This window comes from Muscardinus avellanarius, assembly GCF_963383645.1.
Source record: "Muscardinus avellanarius genome assembly, chromosome: 2".
Classification (NCBI taxonomy): Eukaryota; Metazoa; Chordata; class Mammalia; order Rodentia; family Gliridae; genus Muscardinus; species Muscardinus avellanarius.
The window spans coordinates 92,033,860-92,060,376 of NC_137787.1; the positions used below are offsets into that span (position 1 = coordinate 92,033,860).

The following is a 26,517-nucleotide window of genomic DNA, read 5'->3' on the forward strand; positions in this document are numbered from 1 at the left end:
ACTTGTAACCTTGTTCTTGCTAGATGTTGGCCCATTGGGTACATAATTGAATTGCTTCTATTATCTTAGAGTTTCTTTCACCTTCAAACATTTATCTTACGAGAGCCAGTTATTAATTGGCTACTAATTCCTGTCCCAGGAAAAACGGAATTGTTCTGGTAATGGCAGGAAAAGAGAGTAGACCTCACTGCAAAGCTCCTGAAGCTGTATTAAAGATGTTTCTTCTTCAATAACACCATATCCTCCTTTCCCGAGTTTCATTCTATTATTTTTCTCTTCTGTTCCCTTTTTTCTTTTTCTCCAATACACATACACACACACACACACACACACACACACACACACACACACACATGCACATGCACACACACATGCATGCATGTGTGCTCACCTTAGGGAAATACCTAGAGAAAATAAATGTAGAATATCTTAGACACAGATGAGCTATGTCAATATTTTTAAGATGGAGTTGAAGATCTGTAAGTATCACAGAGTAGGCATTTCTTGCTTTTAATGCAGCTAACTTTGTATGCTGTAGTGTTACTGATTTTATAGCCTGAGTTTCAAAACGAAGGCTGGCCAAAACAAGTATTCTGTTTTGTTTGTTTGTTTGTTTGTTTTCCTGGGATTCTTCTGGCTCAACCTTTTCTTCTATAATAGACCACTCTAAGCATGTGAGCCAAATCTTTTCATCTGTATGGAAAATCTTTTCATCCACTTTATGGAAAAGACTGTAGAGACAAAAGAAGCCAGTATATAGAGAAAGACCAAGGACATGGAAAAAGAGCATTTCTAAATTTCAATTATGTGACAACTTTTATTTTTCAAGGTATCCATGACACTCAGCCTGTTAGGAATTCATGTTCCCTTCCTTTATATCTGGCAAGCCTGTACCTACCATGAACATGATTCTATCAGGCTACCAAAACCAGCACATCACAGGTGATACTACTTCCAAATGGTCCTCATGGAACTCCAGCTCTTCAAACCCAGTTCCTGTCCCCTGAAGCAGACCATGAAATCAGCCCCTTGCAGAAGGAAATAGAGCCACCCCAAAACACAAACCTTTTCCTGCTCCCACTGAGATCTCAAGGGACAATGGAGTCAACTTTCCAAACTGGTGAGTGAACCTTCTTGGGGAAAAAAATCCTCCAGGCCGAAGTGGAACTACCACAGACAAGAGGAGAAACTTTCCCCCTCACTCTTGCCACATGGCATATTTGCAATTTAAATATTTGGGAATGTTTTATTAATAACTAAATGCATAATAGGAAAGCAAGTGCTATTTTCTTTTCTGGTTAAACTACTTTAAAATGGGAAAGTCACTGGATGTGGTGGTGCCCTCCTATAATTCGAGTACTTGGGAGGCTGAGACAAGAGAAAGATAAAAATTTTTAAAAAGAAAAATGGGCTAGAGGTGTATCTAAGAGGTAGAGCACCCCTGGGTTTAATCCCTAGTACCAACAATAACAGCAAAAAACTTTTCAATATTTAAGAACTGATTTGCGTTCAAGCTTGTCAGTAGAATAATTCCTTCAACATTTATCAACTTTAAAAAATATATCTCTTTGAAAAAATATTTATTTTCTTCTCAGTGTGTCATAAACTATTACTTTCCTTCACATATTATTATTCATATCATATTGGATCATTATTATACCTTTTTAAAGAAAATGCATAACTTCTGTTATCTGGAGATGCCCTGAAAATATTGCTTTGATTTCTTAGTTCAAGGAAGAAGCCTTCAGAGTAAAAAGACTTCTTTGGAGGGCATTATTTACTTTAAGATCTGTGGATGAGAATAAAAGTGGGGGGGTGTCCTCACTACTTTCCTATACTATGTAAATGCATGTTCGTATTGTAGAGACACCACAGCTCCCATTGATCTGGGGAGGGGGGTCCTCCTAAGGGAAGAAACATCAATGGAGGCAGAGCAGATCATTATCACGGGAATCTCTGCCAACCACAGGGCCTTAGGAGGCTCTCAGGACATTTTGCCATTTTAGCCTTCTCTTCCCAGTCTTTCCTCCCTGAACATTGGCCAATTGCTTAGTTCAATTGTTTCCTGTCCCCAAACTTAGCATTTGATCTGTGATGAGCCTTAACTTACTCTGTGGTTAATGTGTTCTCAAATTAGTCTTCTGTGGATATTTTAATAGCACTGAGCATTGTGAAGATTTGTGCTTTTCCTTGTTTCTTTCACTTAGGTCAGACTAGAGGCATCCCAAAACCTCCATTATTGGTTCAGGAGTTCCTGAGATGCATTAAAGAACTAAGGACTTAAAAGAAAAGCTCAAACTCCAAATTTTTAAACTCTCTGTGGCTTTATGGGGTCCATCACTACGGAGTGTCCACTTTGAAGTTTTGTATCTGCAGATTCCCAGAGAAAATTTACACCCTACCAGATGAAGTTGATTTAAATTTTGGATATGAAAAGTCTCAGTAGTATTGTTATGTTTTTTTTTTTTTTTTTTTTAGCAGGGGAGTGAATAATGTTAATATATCTAATTAATACCTAAGGAGACTTTGTCCCATTTGATCAATTACCAAAATACCGTTAATATTTTTCCAGGATACATTGTATTTGTATAAGGACTTCATTATAAAGTCATTATTCTTATTTTATTCCAGGAGGAGTTGGGAATTGAAAGAACCATCAAATACTCCATTGTCCCTGCAGACATGGGGAGACTACACTGATTAATCTGTACCAATTTTTTAACGAATAAATCAAATAGGCAGTATGAAATTCTACCTAATTTTTATCATTTCAACTGGATTATCAAGTCACCTCAATTTGTATAGAAAATCAGCAAAACCATTGAAAAATAGAATATAAAAATAACCTAAAAAAAATAAAGTAGCCTAACATGGTAATCCCATATTTGGGAGGCTGCAGCAAGAGAATCACCTATGAGGACAAAGTGGGCAACTTAGACCCTATTTCAAAATAAAAAATAAAGTAGGGCTGAGGGTCTAGCTCAGAAATAGAATGCCCCTGGGTTCAGTCCTTATTGCCACAAAATCAAACCCAAATAAGTAGGACTAAAAAAGTATTTGCAAAAACAAACAAAAATGAAAAAAATGGAAAAGTATTTTGCCATGTTCCTTTTTCTTTTAAATTAAAGCCTCAGTGTTTGCCAATTATGGATGAGAGAGGTGTTGGAATATAGTGCGCTCAAAGGCAGTGATCAAAGTCTTTTCATTCAGCTTTTTTTCTTCTTCTTCTTTTTGGTGACTATTAAGCTGCTCATTTGGTGGAGGTGATCATTAGTGTCCTAATGTGAAACAAAAGCTTCGGGACAAGAACTTCTGTTTGAAGATCAATATGAGAGATATCGTTTCAGTTATAGCCTTAATAATTGTAGCCATAGGGAGCCTGGCAGAGCCAGCTTTATGAATTAATATAATATAGAATCCACCAGGTACAAACGTAGAGTACAAATAAAGGAGAATTGCTAGCAGGGAGTGCGCTGGGAATATTTGGGTGAGAGGGAATTGCTTGATGAATGCGGTATGACTCAGAGTGGGCATCAGTACAGTTGCCACAAACACTCCTTCCAATAAGAGAATGCATTTTTGAGGGCCAAATTGGGGAGGGAATTCAACCAAGGAGAATAAAACTGGAAAAGACCTCTCGAAAAGCGATTAATTTTATATATTCCATTATTGTATAATGTTCCTTGTGGGATTTTTTTGTCTTTAAGTGGGTTTAATGAAACATACGGTTGACATTTTCATATGATTTGCTGCTGAGGTACAATGGTCCTCTTGGACAGAAGTTACAAACAACTTGTTACAGAGACCGTTATCAATCTACCAAAGAAATAATACACCATTAACCTTTTCTGATTAACAGAGCTTATCATTTTATCCTGGGGCAAACTGTAAATGAAAAATAAAGTTCAAAAATATGCACTCAATTTACTCAAGATAAAATTAGAGAGTTCCCTTTTGTTTTGTTTGGTGGACTATCTTTATTATCTGAGTGCAGTTTATTTCTTTATCTTTACCTTGATGTTTGCCCTTTGATTCTATCTTTGAGCATTTATTTTGTGTGTTGAAGCCAGTTATCATTTTCCAGACATTTTGACTTTTTCTTATTCCTTCTGATGTTGCAATAAGAGATTGCCTGTCTTGAACCAGAATTAATTCCTTTTGTGGGGAAGTTAAAAGTGCAAAGGAAATTTTGTGTTTTCCTCTACTAGAGGAGGAAAAAATAACATTTAAAATATTGAACAATCTCAAGTATTGCTTAGATTCTTAGCAAAGCATGCATGCAAATGCACGTGGATGAACCTAACATATATCCATGCACACAGAAATATGATTAAAATCTAACTCTAAAATACTGCACATAAAATAAATATCTTTGTTTTTATTATATTCTTAGATGACAAATACCAACAATTCTATCCATTTATTTTGCTTCAGTTCCAATATTTGTGATTTGTCTTCAAGGAAACTAAATCCATGGGTACCTCAGTGAACTATCTACATGCTAAGTTTAATTTTTGTCAGGTACCCCCTTTTTTCTTGAAGTTCATGGATATCAACTAATTTTTTCTGGCATATGTTCCCCTTTTCAGCCACCACTCCAACTTCTTTGCAGGCTTATCAGGCAGGTTTAAACCCTCTTCATTATATTTTGTTCTAATGGAATCTCAGCTATTTCCAAGACATTTAAATCCATCTGTTGGTAGGTGACATCAGAAATACATTTCCAAGCCATAGCTATGGTCTTGATGTAGGATAGAAGAAATAAGTAAGTTGAAAGGAAACAGTAATGAAAAAGAAGTAAAAAAAATAATAATTTACTTAATTTACTTAATTTAAAAACCTGGAGCTAAAGTGATTCCGCTTTTACTTCCCGAACCGGTTCTCTTTCCCAAGCCTAACTCTTCCAAATTTCTGAGAAATCAATAGATCCCAGAGTTAACTGAAAGAAATTATAATTGCCCTGTGCATTATTAACAAGACAGATACAAATTTTGAGAAACCTATAATTTAGGAACTTTCTACTTTATGTGTCTTATTTATCTGAGTTAATCTGAGATAATTTCTTCATCATCTAAGATAATGAAGACCTCACTTAGCCTGAGGATCCTAAGGTAGACCAGACCACTGGAACACCAGAAACTGCCTCAGGACTAATGGGCTGAGATCATCCGCTTGAGGTTGAAAAAACTACTGGACTACCATAAATTGGCTCATGTACTCCTGGACTGAGATAATCTTCCTACCACCTTTTGCCCACCCCTTATAAAAGTCTCCTATAAAATTAGAGCCACGCACTCCCCAAGGTGCCTCTCACATTTTGAGGTGCTCCACATTCTCTCTTAGTGTGTATTTCTTCCCTTTCCCCAAAAGACCACTCACTGTCCATGTCTCCAACTGGCATGTGCTACGATTCTTTTTTATCACGTTAGTCAAGGACCCCATAGATCCTGAGTTTCTCAGTTGAGGAATGGACCCGCCACCCCAACTCTCTGAGCTCCCCTGTCACATAGTTGATTGTTGACACTTTCATGTTGATGTATATCTCTACTTTTATTTTACTTTTAATTCATTCGATTATTTACCTCTGATCTTTCCTTCCTTCCTTCCTTCCTTCCTCTTTCTTTCTTTCTTTCTTTCTTTCTTTCTTTCTTTCTTTCTTCCTTTTTTCCATCTTTTTCTTTCTTTGCTTTCTCCTCCCTTTTTCTCTCTCTTCCTTTCTTCCTTTGTTTTTTCCTTACTCTATCTTAGTTTTTACTTGGAAATAGGGTCTTTCTAAGTTTCTGAGAGCCTCACTAAGTTGTTGAGGCTGGCTTCAAACCTGTGATCCTCCTGTCTTAACCTCTGATAAAATATCAGAGGTAGAGTGTGCCACCATGCTACACTCTACCTCTGATCTTTTATTAGCCCCTATCTCTAGCTAATATTATCTTGTTTGCAGAAGTTAAGTATCCTGATTAAAAATCCCATTACTTGGTTTTTCTTGAAGCTAAGTGAATTGTGATACAGTTTTGAACGAGGTGTAAATAAATTGACCTTCTATGTAAATAAAAAGACCTTCCTTTTTCAAAGGAAGGCAGGTTCAGCTTGCACATACCTTCTGCCCTTGTCTTGTCTTCTTTCCTGCCTGGAATTTAGCTGAAATTCTAAAGGTAAAGCAGCCATCTGCTGGCAACGAGAAGGGAAGCAATAGGAAATAAACTGCATCCTAAAGATGGTGAATAGAAAAAGAAGTGGCCTGTGTTTTGGGGAATTGTTTAATCAAACACAGCAATTGATACGGAGATGTCCTCCTCCAGACTACGGCTCCAGCTACACACACACACACACACACACACACACACACACACACACAAATGCATTACTTATTTAAGTCACTATTTCTACTTTCCTTCTACATCAGGGCCACATTATTAATGGTTACAAAAGGCATGTGACTATCCAGATAGGTTGCTGAATTCCATTCCCTTTCCTGGAACTAGGGACAGCTGGAAGCAATTAGATTGGTACCATGCTTTACTGAACTTTCAGACTCTCAGGTATACTTTTTTGCCTTTTATATTTACCTAGTTATATACTTTTATATTTACCTAGTTAGTCTATTATATTAAAAAGACTAACTAGTATATATAAAAGTTATATATAATATTGATGAGACTACTTAGGTATATATAAAAAATTAAACCCTCAGCTTTCCATTCCACTGGTGTTCACAGTAACTTCAGTTCCATCTTTAACAAGATACCTATTGTTACTATAATTCCCAGCATGTGTTATTACACGGCCAGTCCTGTTCTATTCCTACCAATTGCTTTCCGTGGGTTCCAGTCTCTGAATGGTTATAAAACCATGGGTGCAAAATGAAAAGCAAGAAAATTCTTTTTCAGAAAGCAACACCGGTGCTGTGTAGAGGGATGCTCATCTAGTTTGGGGTTGGCTTTTAAGATATAGTCTCTGAACCAAAAGGCAGTCGCTAGAAGAGATGAAATGCTCATTTTGGACTTACTTCGTAGGATATCAAATTTACTATTCATGAGGTGAAGCAGAGATCAGCTATAAACATTTTCCTCCTTAATGTAGTTCCTTTACCCATATCCCCCGTTTTTAACCTAGGTGTCTGTGTTGCTCTTCTGACTGCCTTTGCGTTCTCTGCTTCTTCAAGGATGTTTTGCTCAAAAATTAAAAGAGATAGTATTCATTAGGAGATATTATACCTGGGTGTGGTGGTGCACGCCTGTAATCCAGCATTCTGGAGGCTGAGACAGAGGGATGGTGGTTCGCAGACAGCCTCAGCTACTTAGTGAGGCCCTCCACAACTAAGTGAGACCCTGTTTCAAAATAAAGAATAAAAAATAGGGCAGGGGCTGTAGCTCAGAGGTTGAATACCACTGTGTTCCATCCCCAGACCCACAAAAAAATTAGGAGTTATTAGCTACTTAGTATTTTATATCTTTCAACATATTTTAAAATAAGATAGTATCCTATACTTTTTTCAGCAAGTTTCTGTTATGGTTAGGTATTACATTTGACTTTTAGAGGTTTTACTACAATAGGGGATTTATAATACAAAAATATAAAAAGCTGAATAATAGCAATTAAGTTAGTAAGTTTTTTTTTTTTTTTCGGTAGTACTGGGGTTCCTGGAAGCCTTCTACCTCTGGGCTACACTCCCAGACCTATTTTATACTTTTTTTATATTTGGAAACAGGGTCTCTTAAGCAAGCTCGGCTGGCTTCTAACCTCTGCCTCCCAAACGCGAGGATTACAAGATTGCGCCACCATGCCCAACATAAGTTAGTAAGTTTTTAAAGTACAACAAAAGGAATTGCACTAAAGATATACATGAAGGATATTTATATAATTAACACATTCAGTATTTGGTATAGGAATTTAGACAAAGAAAGGTGAAACAATGAAAACTTTGAGCAGGAGGTAAATAGTTTTAATTGGTTCTTTAAAGTTACACATAGTTTTAATAGATATAAAGAGGAATACGCATGTGATTCCTTCCCATGCTCTGGGTTTCAGGACTCAGAGTCTATAACACACAGTGTGGCTCAGAATGCCCAAAGTGTGGGCTCTGCTCTCAGACATCCTAGGAGTTGCACTCAGTCCCATCATTTGTTTGTTCCTGCAGTCATATAGTAACAAAAAATAAAGTTTCTGTTTTAAGAGTTAGAATAGTGCCAACTACATGCCATTTTCAGATGAGTATAAAAATGCCAGTTACCTGCAAAGCTATCAGGATTTAAGGAGCTAATCCATACTATAATTCTGTGTGTAATGGATACTTTATATTCATCTTAAAATGCAGATAGGAGGGTCCACAGTCAACAAGGAGCCTGCCTGTTGTAACACAGCTAGCACAAAGGAAGGCTGGGATTTGTTTCCAGCTCTGCCCAGCACTAGTCCAAGTTCATAACCTCCAGACTCCTATTTTCTGCTATGCAATAGCAAAGCATTTTGATGATAACCATCAGGGATATTTTCTTAAGAGGAAGATTTACACATTGCTTTACATTACTTATAGATAATTATAATCCTGCCTAGAATAAAGTGTTACTGGTCAAAATACCAAACCTGTACTATGCACACAATAAGTAAGGCATTACTATCCCATTATGTCACTGGCCACTGACAGTTCTCATTGAACCTAAAGGGGCTACTTCAGGGGCAGATGCTTGACACATCTTTCCATTCCTGAATCTTTGATTTGTCATTGGTGATTTGTGTGCCACGGGCACGCTAATTACTGTCTCTGAGAATCAGCAAAGGATGAAGTTTCCCTAAGTTACTTGTAGTAAATAACCACTCTAGTATATGAATGAAATGTCCCTTTCTATTTTGAAAGCATATTTATACCTAAGAGCAGCCACTTGGAAAAAGAATATTTAAAGAAGAATGTACCATGTGGTTATCTGAATGATTTCTTCTGATCGTCAGTGGGCATGTACAAGCTGGAATTAGATTAAGTAAAGTCAGCATTGCCAACTCAGATGCCAGCTGCAAAACAATGTCCATTGACCAGGCTTGGGAAAGTGCTGTGAACTTGGGGGTACTTGCCCAGCTAGGTGGGGCAGCATCTACTTATTGTGGGCTCTTTAGGAATCAAACCTTGTTATGCCAGAGTTTCTGATTTTTTTGAGTTGTTACAAATATAAAACTCGCAGTATTAAAAATGTCAGCTCAATTAAAAAGGAAAAAGTCTTTGCATAGGCTAAATAAAATATGTGTTTAGGTTGAGTTCAGCATGCCAGTTATGAATCTCAAGATTCTGAAAGGCCTTTGATCTTTGTTCCCGAGGAGAATTTTCTTCCTCCTGCACACTGTGCTGCCTCCATAAAGGCTTGCCTTTGTTAAAATAGATGCTCCAGAAAAAGAAATGTTGGAAATGTTGGTTATGAGAAACTGAGTTGAAACTGTATTTTTAGTATGTGTGTGTGTGTGTGTGTGTGTGTGTGTGTGTGTGTGAGACTTGGTATCTATCTTTTTATGGGATGTTAAGCGTCATTGAAAATGAAATACAAATTCAAAAAAAGTTTAGAACTCTTCAAATTAAGTTTAATTAGTAAAAAAAACGTAAAGCAAATGAAAAGTAATTGGATGACTAGTCAAATCAAAATTGATTTAAATTTTGTGTACTATTGTGAATGTTAGCATAGCTTCTCACTTTTTAACGGCTTAGTGTGACTTTTCTATAGTTTAAAAGTATATTGCTTCACTCAAATACCAAGTAGCATCTCATCAAATTTTCAGAGATGCTTAACAAAACCCACAGAAGCTAAATCATAGATAACCCAGAATAAACATAATATTTATAACTTGGAGACAAGAGAACATCATTTTCATAGATAACCATTTGTGATTTTTTTGGTGTTGTCTAAAAGGCAGCAAGATGTTTGTTAATTTATAATAACATAAAAGTCTAAAATTAAAATTAAAACCAAATGAGAAAAATCTGAATAAGAAAATTCATCTTTAGCTACATAAGAAAGACTGTTTTATACTATCAGTGAAATGTGGTAGAGACTACATTTCCAAATTTATGACTAACAACTGTCATCGTCTGAATTTCCAAATATGTAACTAACAATTGTCATCTTCTGAATTGCCACATTGTACCCCCGTCCTGTACAGTCAGTCAATGAAATGGCTTTTAGATGATCAATTCAAATCACTTTGGGGCTAGCCAGATAACATAACCTACAGGAAGACATCATAACTCGAACCACAGCCATTTTCATTCGAAAATTTAAATAATACCATTCCAGGTAAATAAAACAGAATCTGTTGGCAAAATTGGATCAGTGAAGCAGTGCCTTTTTATGTCCCCTACTTTAGACTCATTTAGCCTCAAAACAGAATGTAAAGGTACATACAAAGTCAACATTGACTTTGGTGTGGAAAGGTTTTTAAACAGGTTTATGACTTTCCGGTGAAGACTGTTTTTATTGCTAAATTGCTATAGTTATAAAAATATCATTTGAATTGTCATTTGAATTGATCATCTAAAAGCCATTTCATTGACTGGCTGTTCAGGACTGGGGTACAATGTGGCAATCCAGAATATGGAAATTACTAGTTAGGTATACATATAGTTATAAAAACTAACAGTGTAAAAGTTAAAAACTAGTATATAAATATAAAAACTAGATTTTGATAGTTTTTTATATTTGTACTTTAGTGATCTTGGGAAGAACTGATTTTCCAAAGCTGATTTTGACTAAATAGGCAGGAGATGGGGACATGGAGTTGGAAATGCAACTCAGATGTATAGTCAAAAGTTAGAAATTCACTCCCCATCCTCGTGTGTGTGTGCACACAGCTTATTTAGGGAAGTAGATACACAATTCATGGGTGGATAAGGGCTGTTTGGAGGTAGACATCTTTTGGGGTAAAGCAAGAAATACATATGCCCAGGAGAATGTAGCCATCTTGTGGGGGGAGAGGGAGAGAAAGAGAGAGAGTGAGAGGGCACGAGAGAGCACAGTCCATTGGTCTGGGGTAGGAATAATTCTCTTGAAGGCATCCTGAATAAATCTATTTTTTTGTCCATTCTCATAGCAAAACTGCTGCCCAATTATCCACATATCAGAGAAATAGAGTTATGAGGTCTCCATAGTGCCTATTTGTGCATGATGAAGTAATCATAAAGATGTAAAAAGCACCCTGCCTCAAAGCAGAGCTGTTAACTCAACTGGTTAATTTTAATATCTGCTTGTTACTATATTTTGGCCCTAGCATGTCTATGTAATTTTAATAAATTACTCTTTGAAAGACTTCTTGTCCTTCCTTTTCTTTCCTTTTCTTTTTTTCCCTCTGGTTAGAGTTTCCTCCAGATAGACCATAGTATCAAATGACTCTATGTACTCTTATCTTTCCTTCATGGTTAACACCATCATTTTTAGTATAAGCACACATTAATATCATGACCTGCAATGTATTTTTGCTTTTGTTTTTTTTTTGTGGAACTAGTGACCAGACTCAGGGAGAGTCTACCCATGAACTGCAATCCCAACACATTTATGGTTTCATGTGAAACAGGGACCTGCTAAGTTACTGCTGTGGGTTGAACCTATGATTCTCACCAGTAAAGTGTTATAAGGACTCTGAGATGGAATGCTCCTCTTACAAATAACACTAATGGTAATGGTAGAGGCTGCTCTTATAGGGTTGCAAATTAAATCAGGTACAAGCCATGATCACCTCAGAAAATTCCATAAAGCATGGGTACATGTAGAATAATGATTAGCAAATTTCAAAGCAAATATCAAAGTAAAATGTATATATTTCTGTATGTATGTATTTTGCAGTACTGGGACTAGAACCCAGGCACTTTCTATCTTATAGCTACTCCCCAGCCCTATTTTTTTATTGTTTATTTTGAAACAGGGTCTCACTGAGTAGCAAAGGGCCTCACTAAGTAGTAGCTGAGGCTGGCCTTGAACCATGCAAGGTTCTCCTGTCTCAGCCTCCCAAATGTTGGGATTACAAGTCTGTGCCACAATGCCAGGCTCAACGTAAAATTTTTAGAAGTCATGATTTGATGAAATGTTGAATGTTCTGTAGATGTCTAAATTAGGATTGTGGTTGATTGCTAATCTGAAATAGAAAAGTTACAGACATCAAGTCAATACGGTAATTTTTATGCATAAACCTATTATTTTAATATCTATTAAGTTTATCATTAATTTCATCAAGTCTGAAGAGTAGAAAAAAGAATGGACATTGAATAAAAGAAGCACTGTGAATTTAACCAGATAAACACACTAGTTATCTTTCCAGACTTACTACTAAAAAAAGAACTTCAAAAACTTGTCTCTATCTGGGGAGACAAAACATAAAATATGTCAAATTGTGTGAAAGAAGGCTTATGGTGGGTTAAAATCAGGTGGGATTCTCAGACTGAAAAAAAATATATAGCTTGTCATTTGAAATGTACAACTCAGAAAAATGCACCCTACAGAAAGTGGAAAAAAAAAGTGAATATTTCTGATCTCACCGGCCATTTTTAAGCATGGGGTATAATATGTGTTGCAAAATGCATAAATGTGATGCTAATCCTCTTATTTAAAGTGAGGAGGTGGTGGTGGCAGGAGTAATAATTATTTGTAGGAGATGCAGGGCAGGCCTGGGCTAATGGAGGGGTAGGTTTCATTAGCCTTCAAGAGAACAGAGGTTTTAGTTTTGTATCCCCAGCTTCAAAACAGTCTCTGAGCCAGCATGGCGGCGAATGCTTGTAATCCCTGTGCTTGGGAGGCAGAGACAAGAGGATCGCGCAGGTTTGAAGCCATCCTCGGCTGGCTTAAGAGACCCTATTTCCAAATAAAATATAAAAAATAGGTCTGGGAGTGTAGCCCGGAGGTAGAAGGCCCCTGGGTTCCATCCCCAGTATCACCAAAAAAAAAAAAAAAAAAAAAAAAAGAAAAAGTCTCTGACATAGTAACTGTCAACACATATTCTGCTGAATGAGTAAATGAATGGATGGATGGAAATAGTTAATCTGTTCTTCTTTGGGGATGCTGAGAGGAACACACAGTGGGGTGTGGGGTTGAGCTAGTGACTCTCCACCACTAAGAAATTACTCATGCAGGAACCTTAGGACACATAATTACTGTACTGTTTTCTAGGTTCTATAAACTAGTGCAAGGTGCTAGGGTGAAAATAACAGGAATGTTACCTTAAATGTAAGTAAATAAATATAAATAAAACCTTACATGTAAGGTTTTATTGCCCACCATGTGTTATAGTTATATAGATGAGAATTCTAAGGATGTGTTTGCTAATTTTTAAGACAAGAAAGAAGAGATTCTCTCTCCCTCTCTCTCTTTCATATCAGAAGCATGGAGGTTAAAGATAGCATATCCAGGAATGTAAATTTCTTCCCTGTCTATTTGATCATGTGCTATTGGCATAAACACTGTCAATAATTCATGGTAAAAGAGGAAGTTGCCATGAAAGGTTACCCATTGTCAGGCTGTGATCAATAGGTAAGACCACAGCCTGTGATGAATTGTCAAGCACCAGCCAGATTCACTTTCTCCTGGACGGTAAAAACAGTGGTAGCCACACTCAGTTTGTCTAACCTGAGCTCAGTGTATTTGTTCATTAACCTTTCACTGCTGATTAAAGAATATGCCTTGGATACATTTTCTTTAAGTACAGAATATCGGCTCTGGCTATTTAATTTGTCTCATCTGGCAGAGGGCCTCTAGGTTTTGCCCCTTGTTTTGATGTTAGAGTTTATATTGGAGCAAACAAAACTGTCACTTTGTTTTCCTGTCTTCCTATATTGGGTCACTTTGTGCTACATGATATGATCTAAGCCAATTCAATGCAAGGAGACACATGTCCCTTCTCATTGGAAATACGAAGACTGTAGCTTTCTTTTACCCTGTGGGAAAGAAAGCAGGTCAGGTGTCCAAAAGTGGTGGAGGAAAGTTTGGTGTCATCATTATTCCTCTTCCTCCACAGAGATAATATAAGAGCATACGGCAAAAACAGCTCTGGTTTCCACATATAGAAATAAAAAGAGAACAGCACTTTGATCATTTATGTTTATGGTACTAAGGAAGGGCACTTACATAAAAACAAAACTACCATTTCTGAACACTTTCAAGCAGAATCTTAATCTAAGAATAGCTTGGTATCTCAGATTAAAAAAAAAAAAGTTCACTTCTTGCAATCACCTCCTAAGGAATATTTTAAAATAAAACATTCATAGCCATTTGATTTAAGAAATGAAAGAAATACCTCATTCATTAATTTTTTGATTTTTTAAGTTCTTGCAGAACCCTAAAATATTTAGATATTTACACACTCAAATTTGATTTGTTCCATTTGATGTTATTTTTAAAATTTCACCCAAACACTTATATGTAGAATAGTTTGGGTGTACGCTGATGAGAAGTCTGTATAATTTCATCAGTGGTTTTTGCAAAGGGAAAATGCACTAGATAGATAGAATAGGGACAATAATGGCAATCATAGAAAAAGTTCCGGTAATCCTCCAGGAAGGAAAAATATGGTGCACTGTAATAACAGACCAATGGCAAGGAGGTGGAGAAGAAAGAATGGTGTATCTCTGAATTTCCTCTGCTTTCTTTCTTTTATCTTTCTCCAAAGAATTTGTCCTTGTTTTCTGAGTATATAGATTCTCTTTAACTTAAGCACATTTCTTAATCCTGCTTGACATATGACAACCATGCATGTTCTCACAACACAAATCCCATATCTCTTCTTCCAGTAAACTTATTTTCAGTGCATTGAAAGTGAATAGGAGCCGTAAGACTCCATCACCTCAAAGGAGAAGCATCGGAGCCTGCATGTGAAGAAGGCTGCATCTCTTCGAGAGTGCCACATCCCTGTACACTTGCTAATTAGTTGCCACACGCATTAATGTACAAAATAATTCCTTTGCCTTCCATATGACTGTTTGGAGATGGTTCTGCTTATCAGTTTTTAATATGCTCTTTGAAAACCGACACATATTTACCCACATCTCTTTAGGAACACAGGGATTCAAAAGCTGGATAAAATACTTTCATGCTTCCTAACACAAACCTGAGAGGGTAATTAAACAGATGGTAACAATAAACCGAATCTGAACACATCAGGGACTGAAGTCCCTTATTAAAAGCCTTACACACTGAAAGGAGAGGAAAGGGGGGGAAAATAGCAAAACTCTGGAGAAGTGTTTTAACAACCAACACCTTTAAGTCTGCTGTGATCCAGAAGCAGAGGCCAGTGAACCATTTAGGGAGAGGTTTCCTCCAACCTAGCAGAGGGCACCTGAGGTCCTCTGCACACTCTAAAGAGGGGGGATGCAAAGTCATCTTGTGGGTCTCAAGGAATACAACTGCTCCTGGGGAAGGCTGTCACAGTATCAAATTTAGACACACAATTTTATGGTTGTTAACCCACCCCTTATCCCTGGCATACACCCTTCCCCAAGTATCAAATCCTTCTACATCAGAGGACGTATTCTTTTCTTTTACTAGAGACCCAAACCTAGAAATTAAAGATTTCTGCGATGGCATAGGCTTTCTAAATATTTTCTACTCATTCTTGAAATAGCATGATCTCCTATTCCATTCTTGAAATAGAATTAAAATTCTTCTCATTTCTCAAATCTTGGCATTTTCAGTGTGTCCTGAGATAAATCAACCAAAGACTCTTAAGGAATTTTTGATATTTTAAATTGTAAATTTATGTATGTGGTTATTTTTCCTACAATATAAAAATAAATTCAAATAGATATTTCATATACATATATATCTCTAGGCATCTCTATGTACATGCAGATATGTATATATCTGTACAGACATACAAATATACATGGACGTACAAACACTGAGCACATACCCAGAGAATCAGCTATATATGCAAGAAATGATGTAGTTCATGTGGATGTTTGCAAAAATATTTCGCCATCGTGCAAGCAAAGTGGCTACTGTGATCTTGCATAGGACAACTTACAAGCTGGAGACTGATTGAGTCGGTGTTTGCACTTCTGTTTCTCAATGTCCCTCACTTGGCGAGGTCTTGGAGTGCATTTATGAGCAACATTCGACAGCAGAAGAAGGATGACTAAGCTCAACTAAGTGCTAGCAAGCCACAGAGTTTTAGATCAATCAAGCTTATAATGATAATACATTAAAAGTCATTTTTGAAAGTTGAAGCAAACTTCAAAATTAGAAAAAGGGCGACATACAGACCACCCTATATCAAATCCCAGATGCCATTCTCTTTAACCTGCAGTTTACCTATTATGGGTGCACATCACCTTCTAATGCATTTCACTTTTAACTTTTGGGTGTTGCTACTTGACAAGTATAAAAAGAAGGCTTCCATCTCCTAAGTCAGTCGTACCTAAAACCACACATTTCACCTTAACGTTAATCTGCCCCAAACTACCCAAATAATATTGACTGTGGTTTCCAAGTTATTTTAAGGGTGGAGAGTATCATATGAATTAAATAAGAGACACTGCAAATAATTTAGTGGAGAAGCAGAGTTGCTGCCACTCAGAGTATTAGGTAACCTCTTTTAATTAGAATGTACACTTTCAGATTACTGATTATGAACATCAGGGGACTCGAGATTTTGATTCATCAGTAATTCTCCTTTATGTCTACACTAAGATGTTAAAAAAAACGAGACCTCTGGCTCTCTCCATGTTTCAGTCTTTACACACTGGTGCGAAGCTCTTTTACCTGTAATCCCTAGTACTGCTCTGCCCCCTTGTGCTGCTACGGTGAACTCAACAGAGAACAGTGCCTTCCTCTTTGTATATGAACTACAGAAAACCCCACTGTCACTTCTCACTTTTCTGGCAAGTTCAAGGTCAGTGTCTAGCTATTTTCAGCTCATCTCTTCTTGATCCATGCAGAGAAATGACAAGGTAACGTGATTCGGGGTCAGCTGTATTACAGGAACCGTTACATAAACGGAGAAAGTGAAAATCAATCCTAGCTGACAGTGACTTGGGGATAATCAGCGCTCACTGGATGCCTCTGTCAGCTCGCCTGCATCAAACACCGTGTGACTTCTGTCAGATCTTTTTAACAAAACTATATTCTCACTTTCAGCAACCTAAATAAATGCTGCACTGGAGTTGAAAATTTTTAGACCATTCTAACCCTCTAGATTTATAAAATTCTGCTAGTATTTTCTTGAACAATCTCAGGGATGATCACTATTATCCCACAGTTAGTTACTGACCTGGGATTGAGGTATTGCTATAAAACGTGCCCCTTTGAGTGAGGGATGTGAACTTCCTACAAACTGCTGCTTCCCCTGCATTGAAGTCAGCACCACAGCCTCGTACCCCTCCCCAAAGCACCCTCAGCTCTAACAATCTCTCCTTCTTCTCAGTCACTTGTCAATCATTTCTTGTTGGGGGTGGGGAGGTTGGGTTGCTTCCTTCTTTTTTAGTTGTTCCTTGTTATTTCCATTTTATCCCTGTATTTTGGGCTAGGGCATTTTGCCCTAATGCAGAATTAGAAAGAGAGTGTTCAACAAGATGGTCCACGTTAGTGGCATTCCTGTGGACGGCACCTGATATGTCAGTTACGGGAAGGAGCTACTTTATCCCACCCACCTTGTGCTCGCTTGAAACCCTGAGGCACCCAGCACTCCACTGAAGTACAATTTACCGTAATATTAGTTGTCAGTAAATTCAAAGACGGAACTCCTAAAGCTATAAAATGGATTAGAAGCAATTTAAAAAAGAATTAACAAACTATAGTAAGAGTGTACTGTCAACAAACAAATGCTCCATCATAGGACTGTAATTTGGAATTTTAATTACCCCTCTGCTCTGTAACAAAACAATGTCTGAACTGGCAGCGATTTGAATCTCTCACAGGTCATTGAGCATTCTAGTTAATTACTCTATGAATAGCCTGTTTTTCTCCCCTCTGGAAACACGTTTCTAATGGCAGTCAAGGTCTGACAAATGTGTCATCTACATAATTAGCTAGGAAGCAACACAAAACATTAAACATGCTTTGTGCCGACAACTATCAAAACATTTCATTTGTTGTCAATTATTCATTACTTTGTAGGTTCTGAAGGGGTTGTTATTATGGAAATAAGTCCAGATGCTAACAAGGTTAGAGTTTTGGATTCAAATTAGTAATCAGAGGACTAACTTTTAAAAAAATGTATCTCATGTACATTCACCGCCATGTTCAATCAGTAGGAGATTATAAACAAATTTAGCTCCGCAAGTTAAAATGGAAACGGCAAGTCACAGACATGGATCCAAAAGTCCCAGCTCACTCTTTGAAGTACGAACTCTATAATGTCACCATCATAAACTTTCAAAACCTTTTACAAATCCCATGTGCACTTGGTAAATAGAGTTAAAGATTTTCACAGCATGAGATGGTTTGGGGGGTGGGTTTTGAATCTCCTCCTCCCCTGGGGCATACTGTGCAGAAGTCACAATTCTAGTTAGCAAACTTTTCGATCTGTTCTTCAGCATGACTGTAGACTACACTAGCCTAGTTACCTTGGTTAACCTTTGAATTTCATGTTTGTTGTTTCTCGAATCTTGTTTATTTTATTATTTTAATGTTGTAGATAAAGCCTAATATTGTCTTGAAAGCAGCACTCCTAATGGATATAGGGGATATAAAAAGATTTCTCACCAGAATTGACCTCTCAGTGGCAAAGAAAATTACAGTGGAAGACACATTATTGTGTAGCCGTATCAGAGGCTTGGATCTATGGAGTCTCACTCCACTGTCCTCCAGCTTTTCCTTATAAACCAAAATGGCTTACAAATGTCATCTACAATAGTCCAATAAAGATTAGGAACAAAACGCAGCCCTTACATTGATGAGATAAGAAAGATTTAACTGCAGAATGCAGCATCTAAGAATGGTTCATAGGCTTGTTCTCAAGTCAGAAAAATATAATTCAAATTATATTTGTGTGTGTCTAGAACTTAATGGAGATGATCAGTTTATTTTCTACATAATGTTTGATCAGATGACTGTATTACACAGCTAGATAAAAAGAAGAGAGAGAAAACAAAATCTATCAGGGAAATCTACAAGACCCGTTATCTACTGGGTGTGTAAAATGTGTCAGAAAATAATTCTACCGTGAGCACTGAGAATGCCCAGTTAATAAATAAAAAAGATCAGCTACTCACTAAAAGAAAATAATTATCTGTATCTATATTTTTCAAAGCAAAAAGGCAGTCACATCTTACACTAAATAGGACACATTAAAATAAGCTTTAATAATCTTTATGCAGAAGGAAACTAATCCATTTTCAGATCATACGATCCACAGCAATAAAAGGAAATCATCAAACTAAAAACAATTTTAGAAATGGCTGCAGACTCTCATTTAATTAACATGCAACAGATCATATATTTATGAGGAAGTCAAAATATTTAGGAAGCCTATAATCCTGTAAGCCTTAATGTGGTATAAAAACAACAAATAAATGCAAAGTGTTACTGTTACACATGCCTGCCTGATCAATGGTTTTCACATATTGATCTATAAATGGAGTTGACAGTCTGTGTTGGCTGCACATTTTCCAAGCAGTGCTATTTTTGCACAAAACCAATACGGGCAATTACCTTTGTTTGAGATGCCAAGTCTTATCAATTCAATGTGATTTAGTGTCATTTTAATTAAATATCAGGATCCACTTCAGGACAATTTATACAAACAAAGCCTCGAACCTCACCATAAGCTTGACTTGAAGTAAACATGGACAAGCCCTGCAATCTCATAATATTTCTCAAAAACCCTGCTAAACAGACGGCTTATATTTTTAGTAGCAATTTTTATGTCTGCCTTTTTGGCTAGCCACAACTTTGGCAAGTATCCTATAATCACAGAAGTAAGAAACAAAAGGAAATTGTTTCCTCTTTTTCCTGATAATACATTAAGAAGAGCAATGAACACGGTCTGTTCATGGAAGCTTCAGGAGTCTCGAATGTTCACGTTTAGGCATGTCTTGACCTAAGTCTTTATCTGAACACCAATTTAAAGATTTTTTTTTTTTTCTGTTCATGATGGCCATGAACAAAGTAATGCCCTTCTGTGGGTTTGCAAGATGGAAACAGTGAATATTCATACATGCTGCTGCTTAAGACACAAGCATTACATGCCAAAATTGCTCCTCCCTGCAAATCCTGTCTGCAGTTTCCTGATTTGGGCTACTTCAATTCTTCATTGATATCTATTCTACACTATCTTTTAGGTCGTAATACGCCTGTTATAAATAACATCAAAGCACTTTAAACCTTTTGCATTAGTTATTTGCTAGATTGCACATCAGCCTTTTTAGCCTTTAAACAGGCACACTTCATTTGCCCCATTGACTCACAGTCAGCTGTCTGCTTTTCTGGCTAGCACTTTCTGGTAAATAAGCCCTCCTCCTTCAAGAGGCCTCTCTCCGGGGCTCAGGATCGGACAACAAATCACTGAAGTCAGAGAGTTTCTTTCCCTTTAAATGCAGTACTCTAGGTCTTTCTTATGGATAGGCAAGTTTTTTGCAAACCACATCTCTGTACTCTGCATTGCCGGTCTCTCCAACATTCCCCAGGTAGCAAAGTAATCTCTTTGAATTTTGAAAAGGCATTGATTTTATTAACCACATAAAAATGGTTATTTGGTGTTTAAGGAATAGGATGCACACTACCAATAAAATACTAAGTGAACATTGATACCTGATTTACTGAAATGCTTCCCTGCAACATAGAGGTCATCAATATTTCTAAATTAATAAGTACATTCATCTGCGTTTACACAGCTTAGGGTTGAGTAAATGCTTATATTGGCATTTCAAAATACTCTTCCATTTAAAGTACTTAGAGGCTTTCATGATGTATATGGGATAATTTTATGTTGTTCTCAAAGTCATATTAAAATATTTTGATAAATGATATGAATTGAACAAAATAAAAATGAACGTATGAAGTAATAAGCAAATGATATAACAAATTTGTTCTTAGCGACTTTAAAATCATTTTTGGAATAAATTAAAAGACCGTGAACGTAGATAAGATTCTCATGATATGGTATAGTCCAGTCAGTGCTTATAAGACTTGCATAATTGTCATACTGGTGAACGAGTATTATGTATAAGATATTTGTTAAATAGGCTTCATAACGTATGCATGGTCTCTAAGCACTCAATTTTTTTCTGTAGAAATTACATGCATCTCTGTTCCAGCAAACTGTGCTTCATGTGAACACGTGCGCACATTTTTAGAATACATCTCTTCCCACTTCTCCTAAATTCAAGATCTCTCCCTTGACCTCACCCCATCACCCAACTTCTGAAAAATCAAGTTCTTAGTTTAGCTTGAGCAGATAACTTTAACAGGCTTGTTTGAATAAATATGCCAAAATACTTTACATTCTGTCAGTATCTAGTCAGAAAATTGTGCATGGAAAAAGAGATGAAAAGAACTGAGACAGAAAGAAAATTAGTGCCATGGCAAGCTTTCAATGCAGTATCTCTGAGCCAAGTTTTCTCGGTGAAATGACATATCCTCACTAAAATACCCCTTTTATATAATTATGCACTGAGCACACATAACCAAAAGTAACTTTTATTTTTGTTCCTTATCGAGGAGTACATATTGCCCAGGCTAAGAATGCGGAAACAAAAGCTGGGATAATTATAGCTAATTTAACTTTGGAAAACTCTTATTCTCTAGCAGTCCAGCATACAACCCCCCAAACTAAAGTTATGTAACAAGGTAATATCAACAATGAGAAACTGCATGATAAAATCCTGCCCAAAAGTGAAAAATGCTAATTTTGTCTCATTTAGCAGCTGGATACAGAAATGCTCATTAGTTTTAAGAGGGTTAATCCTTTTAACTTTTGCATATTGATATGCCAATTATGCCTAATTGTACAAGAGGCATCAGTCAAGGTAATAGTGCATAAACACATGAAAGTTATTAAGTACATCCCAACATGTAATAAAGTAGGTGTTAATTGGTAGCTGAGTTCTGCGGGCTATTGAGGTGGATAATTCATTGAGAGATGGATCACTTGTAATTTCTCTCCATAATTCCTTTTGCAGTCTCACGCTGTGATGTTTTCATGCTTGTCAAAAACAACTGCGGCATAGTGCCTTTTGTTAAACACAGCCAATAAAATATGTTAGGCATCATTAAATATACTTAACTTTTAAACTTTTTCAAAGGTACCGTTCTTACTGATAACACGTATAGAGACTCCAATAATTTACTCTAACCACTGTCTCAAGTTCATACTTAAGGAACATTTTAGCTGCTTTAAAAGTGAAGTCAACTAACGTGTTGTGCCTCCCAGCAGACACTTCAATGAGGCAGTACAGAAAGGAAAAGGCTTTTCTCGTTAGTTACCTTATCTAAGGGTGTCTTTCCCCTCCCCCCAACATAATCCCTGGCTTCCTCATGCTTACTGTGTCTATGACACCTGAGAAAAGCATGATTAAATTCATGTATTTCTCAAGCTCTCATGATTGCGGTGGGTTGATTTTGCACTTGAAATTCAAGTGAAAAACAGGGAGTAAATATAATCTGTAACATGCTACTCAGCAAGTTTATTTCATTTAATAACTCAGTTAGGAAGCTGAATATTTCATAGGCCCCCACGATATTAACAGAACACTCAATTAATAGCTCACATGTTTCTGCAGGGTGACTGGGACTTACAGCCTGTCCCCAGCTAACCTATTTCTCGCTCTTGCTCTCACGACGAGAAACAAAATAGATCTGGGGTCCAAAAGAGTGGCTAACATTGCATAAATAATTTTGTAACATCCTATGGCCTCAGCTGCAAGTTACCACCATTATGGAAGAAAATTAACCAGAGGAGACTCATCGCAATCAGTGGGTTTAGTGGCTCAGGATGCGTGCAGGGCCAGGGACGCAATTGGCAGTAGAGTTCATCTCTAACTATTTTATTTCGAATCTTTCTAATGACACATTATCGAGACAAAATGGCTTCCTCTCCAAACCTTAAATAGCCACACCATTTCAATCCTTTAAGCCCATCCCAAGTCAAATCGTAATTTCCACTATCATATATTATTGGGAGCTGTTTAAGGAAAAGAATTTCACATTTTTTTTTTTTTTAGATTTTTTTTCTCAGTTCATTCTTAGCTAATTTTAGCCTCTGGCTTTTCAAAGTGATATACTGTATTTGGAAGTACAAACACCACATGCTAGCATAACCTCATTATTTTTATGACACTGAAGCATGATAGTAGAGGCCCTTAAAATGAGTCAAAGGTGCTCTTCAGCCTAGCTCCAAATCCACTTTATCACCCTGGATTAGACCCAGCTCTTCTCTTGCAACTGGGGATATTATTATGACTATAAGTAGACAAGATAAAAGACATTAAAAAAACAGTTTTCTCAAGCACATTAGAGAAACAAATAAAACAGAGCTAATTAGCTTTTTATGAGATAAATTTCTATATGAAAAGGGAACTTGGGGTACTGGGGATATCTGACTTACAGGTTCAGTGACCTTTCCAACATCGGTGAGGATCATGGATTTACTTTGGCTCAGCCTGTCATGGTGGCTGTTGGCATTTTTTATTCTCATTTGCACAGCTCCTGTGTCTTGCTGGGTGGAATTCAATGTTTCCACAGAAGTATCAGAGTTTGTAGATTTCTGCATATTCCAGTATTATCCTGTAAAATATAAAAGTATATTTTATAATTACCTTTCCAAGAAAAACTCTTGATGGGTACATGTCCTTATTAATCATTTAAATATCAAGATTTAGAAGGAAACCTTAACCTCACTGAGTAGTGAATAATAAGGTATTTTGAAGTTATTTTATCAATTGGGCTCTTTTTAAGTAGATGCTACTATACAGGATAGAGAACTCCAGCAGTTCATTGGGGGCACACCCATATTCTGTGTAATTTTTACTTCTATTGAGAAACTCTGAATAGCAATAAAATATGGTTTCCTTATATAGAAATGATGGTGCTAATTAGTCACCTTTAAGATATACAGTCTTTTTATTAACAACTTTATTGATCTGTTGTTCACTTTATTATCTGCACATTTCCACCTTCACTGTGTTGTTGTTGAGTCAAAAGCTCTTTGAATCAGGTCAAAGGTAAGGAATTAGAATTGGTGTCAAAGCAAAGCAAACAGATCTCATAGCCTCCATCTTCATTTGCAATAGCCACAGGGTGAAATTAAACTGAACTACATTTGGTAGCTTAGTGAAACATAATATTTATAAAGAATATGAAGAAGAATATCGACACACACACACACACACACATATACATATATGTCTGAAATAGAAGGTGTCTGATTTAGGCCAGAAAATTCAGTGTGGCCACTGAACAGTGAGGGAGAAAATAATTTGGAAAAAGAAAATCAGAAAAACTAAACTGTGTAGCATTGAAGGAGAGCCTCTGCTGCTTCCTCACACCATGACCCTCTTTAACTGCTCTCTCCTAAATTCCCTCACTTGAACCCATCTTATTAAAATAGAACATTTGTACTGCACGAACAGCTTCTGAATTCCTGGGTGCATACTTCCTTTTTGCCTGATTATTACTAAATCAAACCTGTAGAAACCTTGCACACGGCACTGGGCATATCCACACCATCACTGGACCCAGTGATGACTAGTCAGGTATAGAAGCCAATGTAAACCAAAAGAATAATCATACTTTGAAAGGACAACAGTATTGGCAACCTCATAGTTGCTGGGTGGGCAATCGAGCTAGAATCATTATAATGGTCAAGATAGGGAGAAACTAGAATTGATATAAAGTATTTTAACAGAGAAAAAGTACTACCTTGTCATTAATACCAGTCAAGCCATTGAGCGACAATGTAGAAAGTAAGTTAGTGTGCCGGAGCCAGCCGGCAAGAGTACGGGTTCTGAAGTGAGGCGTGAGGATGGAGAATTTTAAATTCTAACGTGGGGGAGCCGCCAGCCTGCTATCTCTACTGGTCAATCCCTGTTCATGGGTCATTATTTCCTATGGGTGGACGACTATGCCTGGGTCAGTATTCTCTATTGCGTGGACGCTCCTGGCCAACGCAGTTTCTGGGTAAATCTCATCTTTATTCCGCCGACGCCAGGCTTATTTTTCCAGAGGTATTTATACACAGCTACAGGTCAATCAACAGTCTCGTGCTACTACCACCAGAATACAATAAAGACTAATACAAAACACATACATTACAGATAGGCCTATCGGGACCCTCGTGTCATCACCACCTGATCCTCTCTCAGACCTCTTTGAACTTTCCATAACCCCAAACCTTGTTGACTCTGGGTGAAGGACAGTCAGCTGAGTCAGAGACACCAATCTAGGGGAAGGCCTTAATGGCTCCCAACATTAGTGCATACTATTACCATAGGCGAAGCAATGGCTTTGTTCTCTCAGGACCGGCTGCAGAAAACATGTTCAAGATTTATCTTCTTCAGAACTTTGTGTTAAGCTATTCTCTCTCCCTACCAGTGTTAATGCTTCCTATTGTTCTTTTCTCTCTTTCCTTCTTCCAGTCATTACTTTCTTTTCCATCTGATCTGATTCTCACATTTTGTTGGTACCCCCACCTGCACTCTACTTGTTCTTGTACTGGACCCTATGCATTTTCCTATATTCACACATATGAATGATAAGGGCAACTTATAATTTAGGCTGCATACTGTAATTAATGTTATTTAAGTGTATTTTATTTATTTATTTATTTTTGGTGGTGGTAGTGGGGGCGGAACCCAGAGGCTTTCTAACTCCAGGCTATCCTCCCAGACCTATTTTATATTTTATTTGGAAACAGAGTCTCACTAATTAGCTGAGGCTGGCTTCAAACCTTTGTGATCCTCCTGTCTCAGCCTCCCAAGCACAGAGATTACAAATGTGCACCACCATGCCCAGCTATGTAAGTGTATTTTCTCTCAAAAAATGTTATTGTACTATTCACACCTTTGTGATGGTGTGGCCGTGACATAATACAATGCCCATGTAATATAATGAAGTGAGGTGACTGATTTATGTGCTGTGACAGAGTTAGACTACTACATCAGGCTTACTTGAACCCAAGCACTGTGATACTGCACAGGGGATCTGCTAACTGAGGTAACAGGCAACAAATGGACAAGTAGTGTATACAGCAAAGATATGCTGGACCAAGGGATGAGTCCCAGTGTAGACAGAACACAGTGGGGCAGCATGAGATTTCATCATGCTCTCAGAACAGTACACAATATTAAATATAAGAATTGCTTTTTTCTAAAATATTCAATTTAATGTTTTCAGACTGTGCTTAAATTGGGGTAACTACAATCAAAGAAAGAAAAATCAGGGATACAGGGGAACTACTGATTTTGCTTTAAACGCCACTCACTTGATAGTACTCCAGAATTGTTAAATTGCCAAATATTTGGGTGCTTCTATTCGTGTGTGTGTGTGTGTGTGTGTGCGTGTATGCATGTGTGTGTGTGTGTGTGTGTGTGTGTGTGTGTTGCTGGGTATTGAACCTGGGGCCATTCTACCT

The 26,517-nt window shown here is 37.2% G+C and overlaps 1 protein-coding gene across 1 annotated transcript in view; it reads right to left on the reverse strand.

The window, feature by feature from the left end:
- The window catches only part of ARHGAP15 (Rho GTPase activating protein 15), a gene marked incomplete at both ends in the record, with an annotated part of 624,759 nt that extends 601,101 nt beyond the window's left edge, over window positions 1–23,658 (reverse strand). The window contains one exon of the mRNA XM_080689640.1: window positions 23,494–23,658. Coding sequence (XP_080545766.1) covers window positions 23,494–23,658 — 165 coding nt within the window. The remainder of the gene's footprint in view (window positions 1–23,493) is intronic.
- Window positions 23,659–26,517: the final 2,859 nt, after the last annotated feature.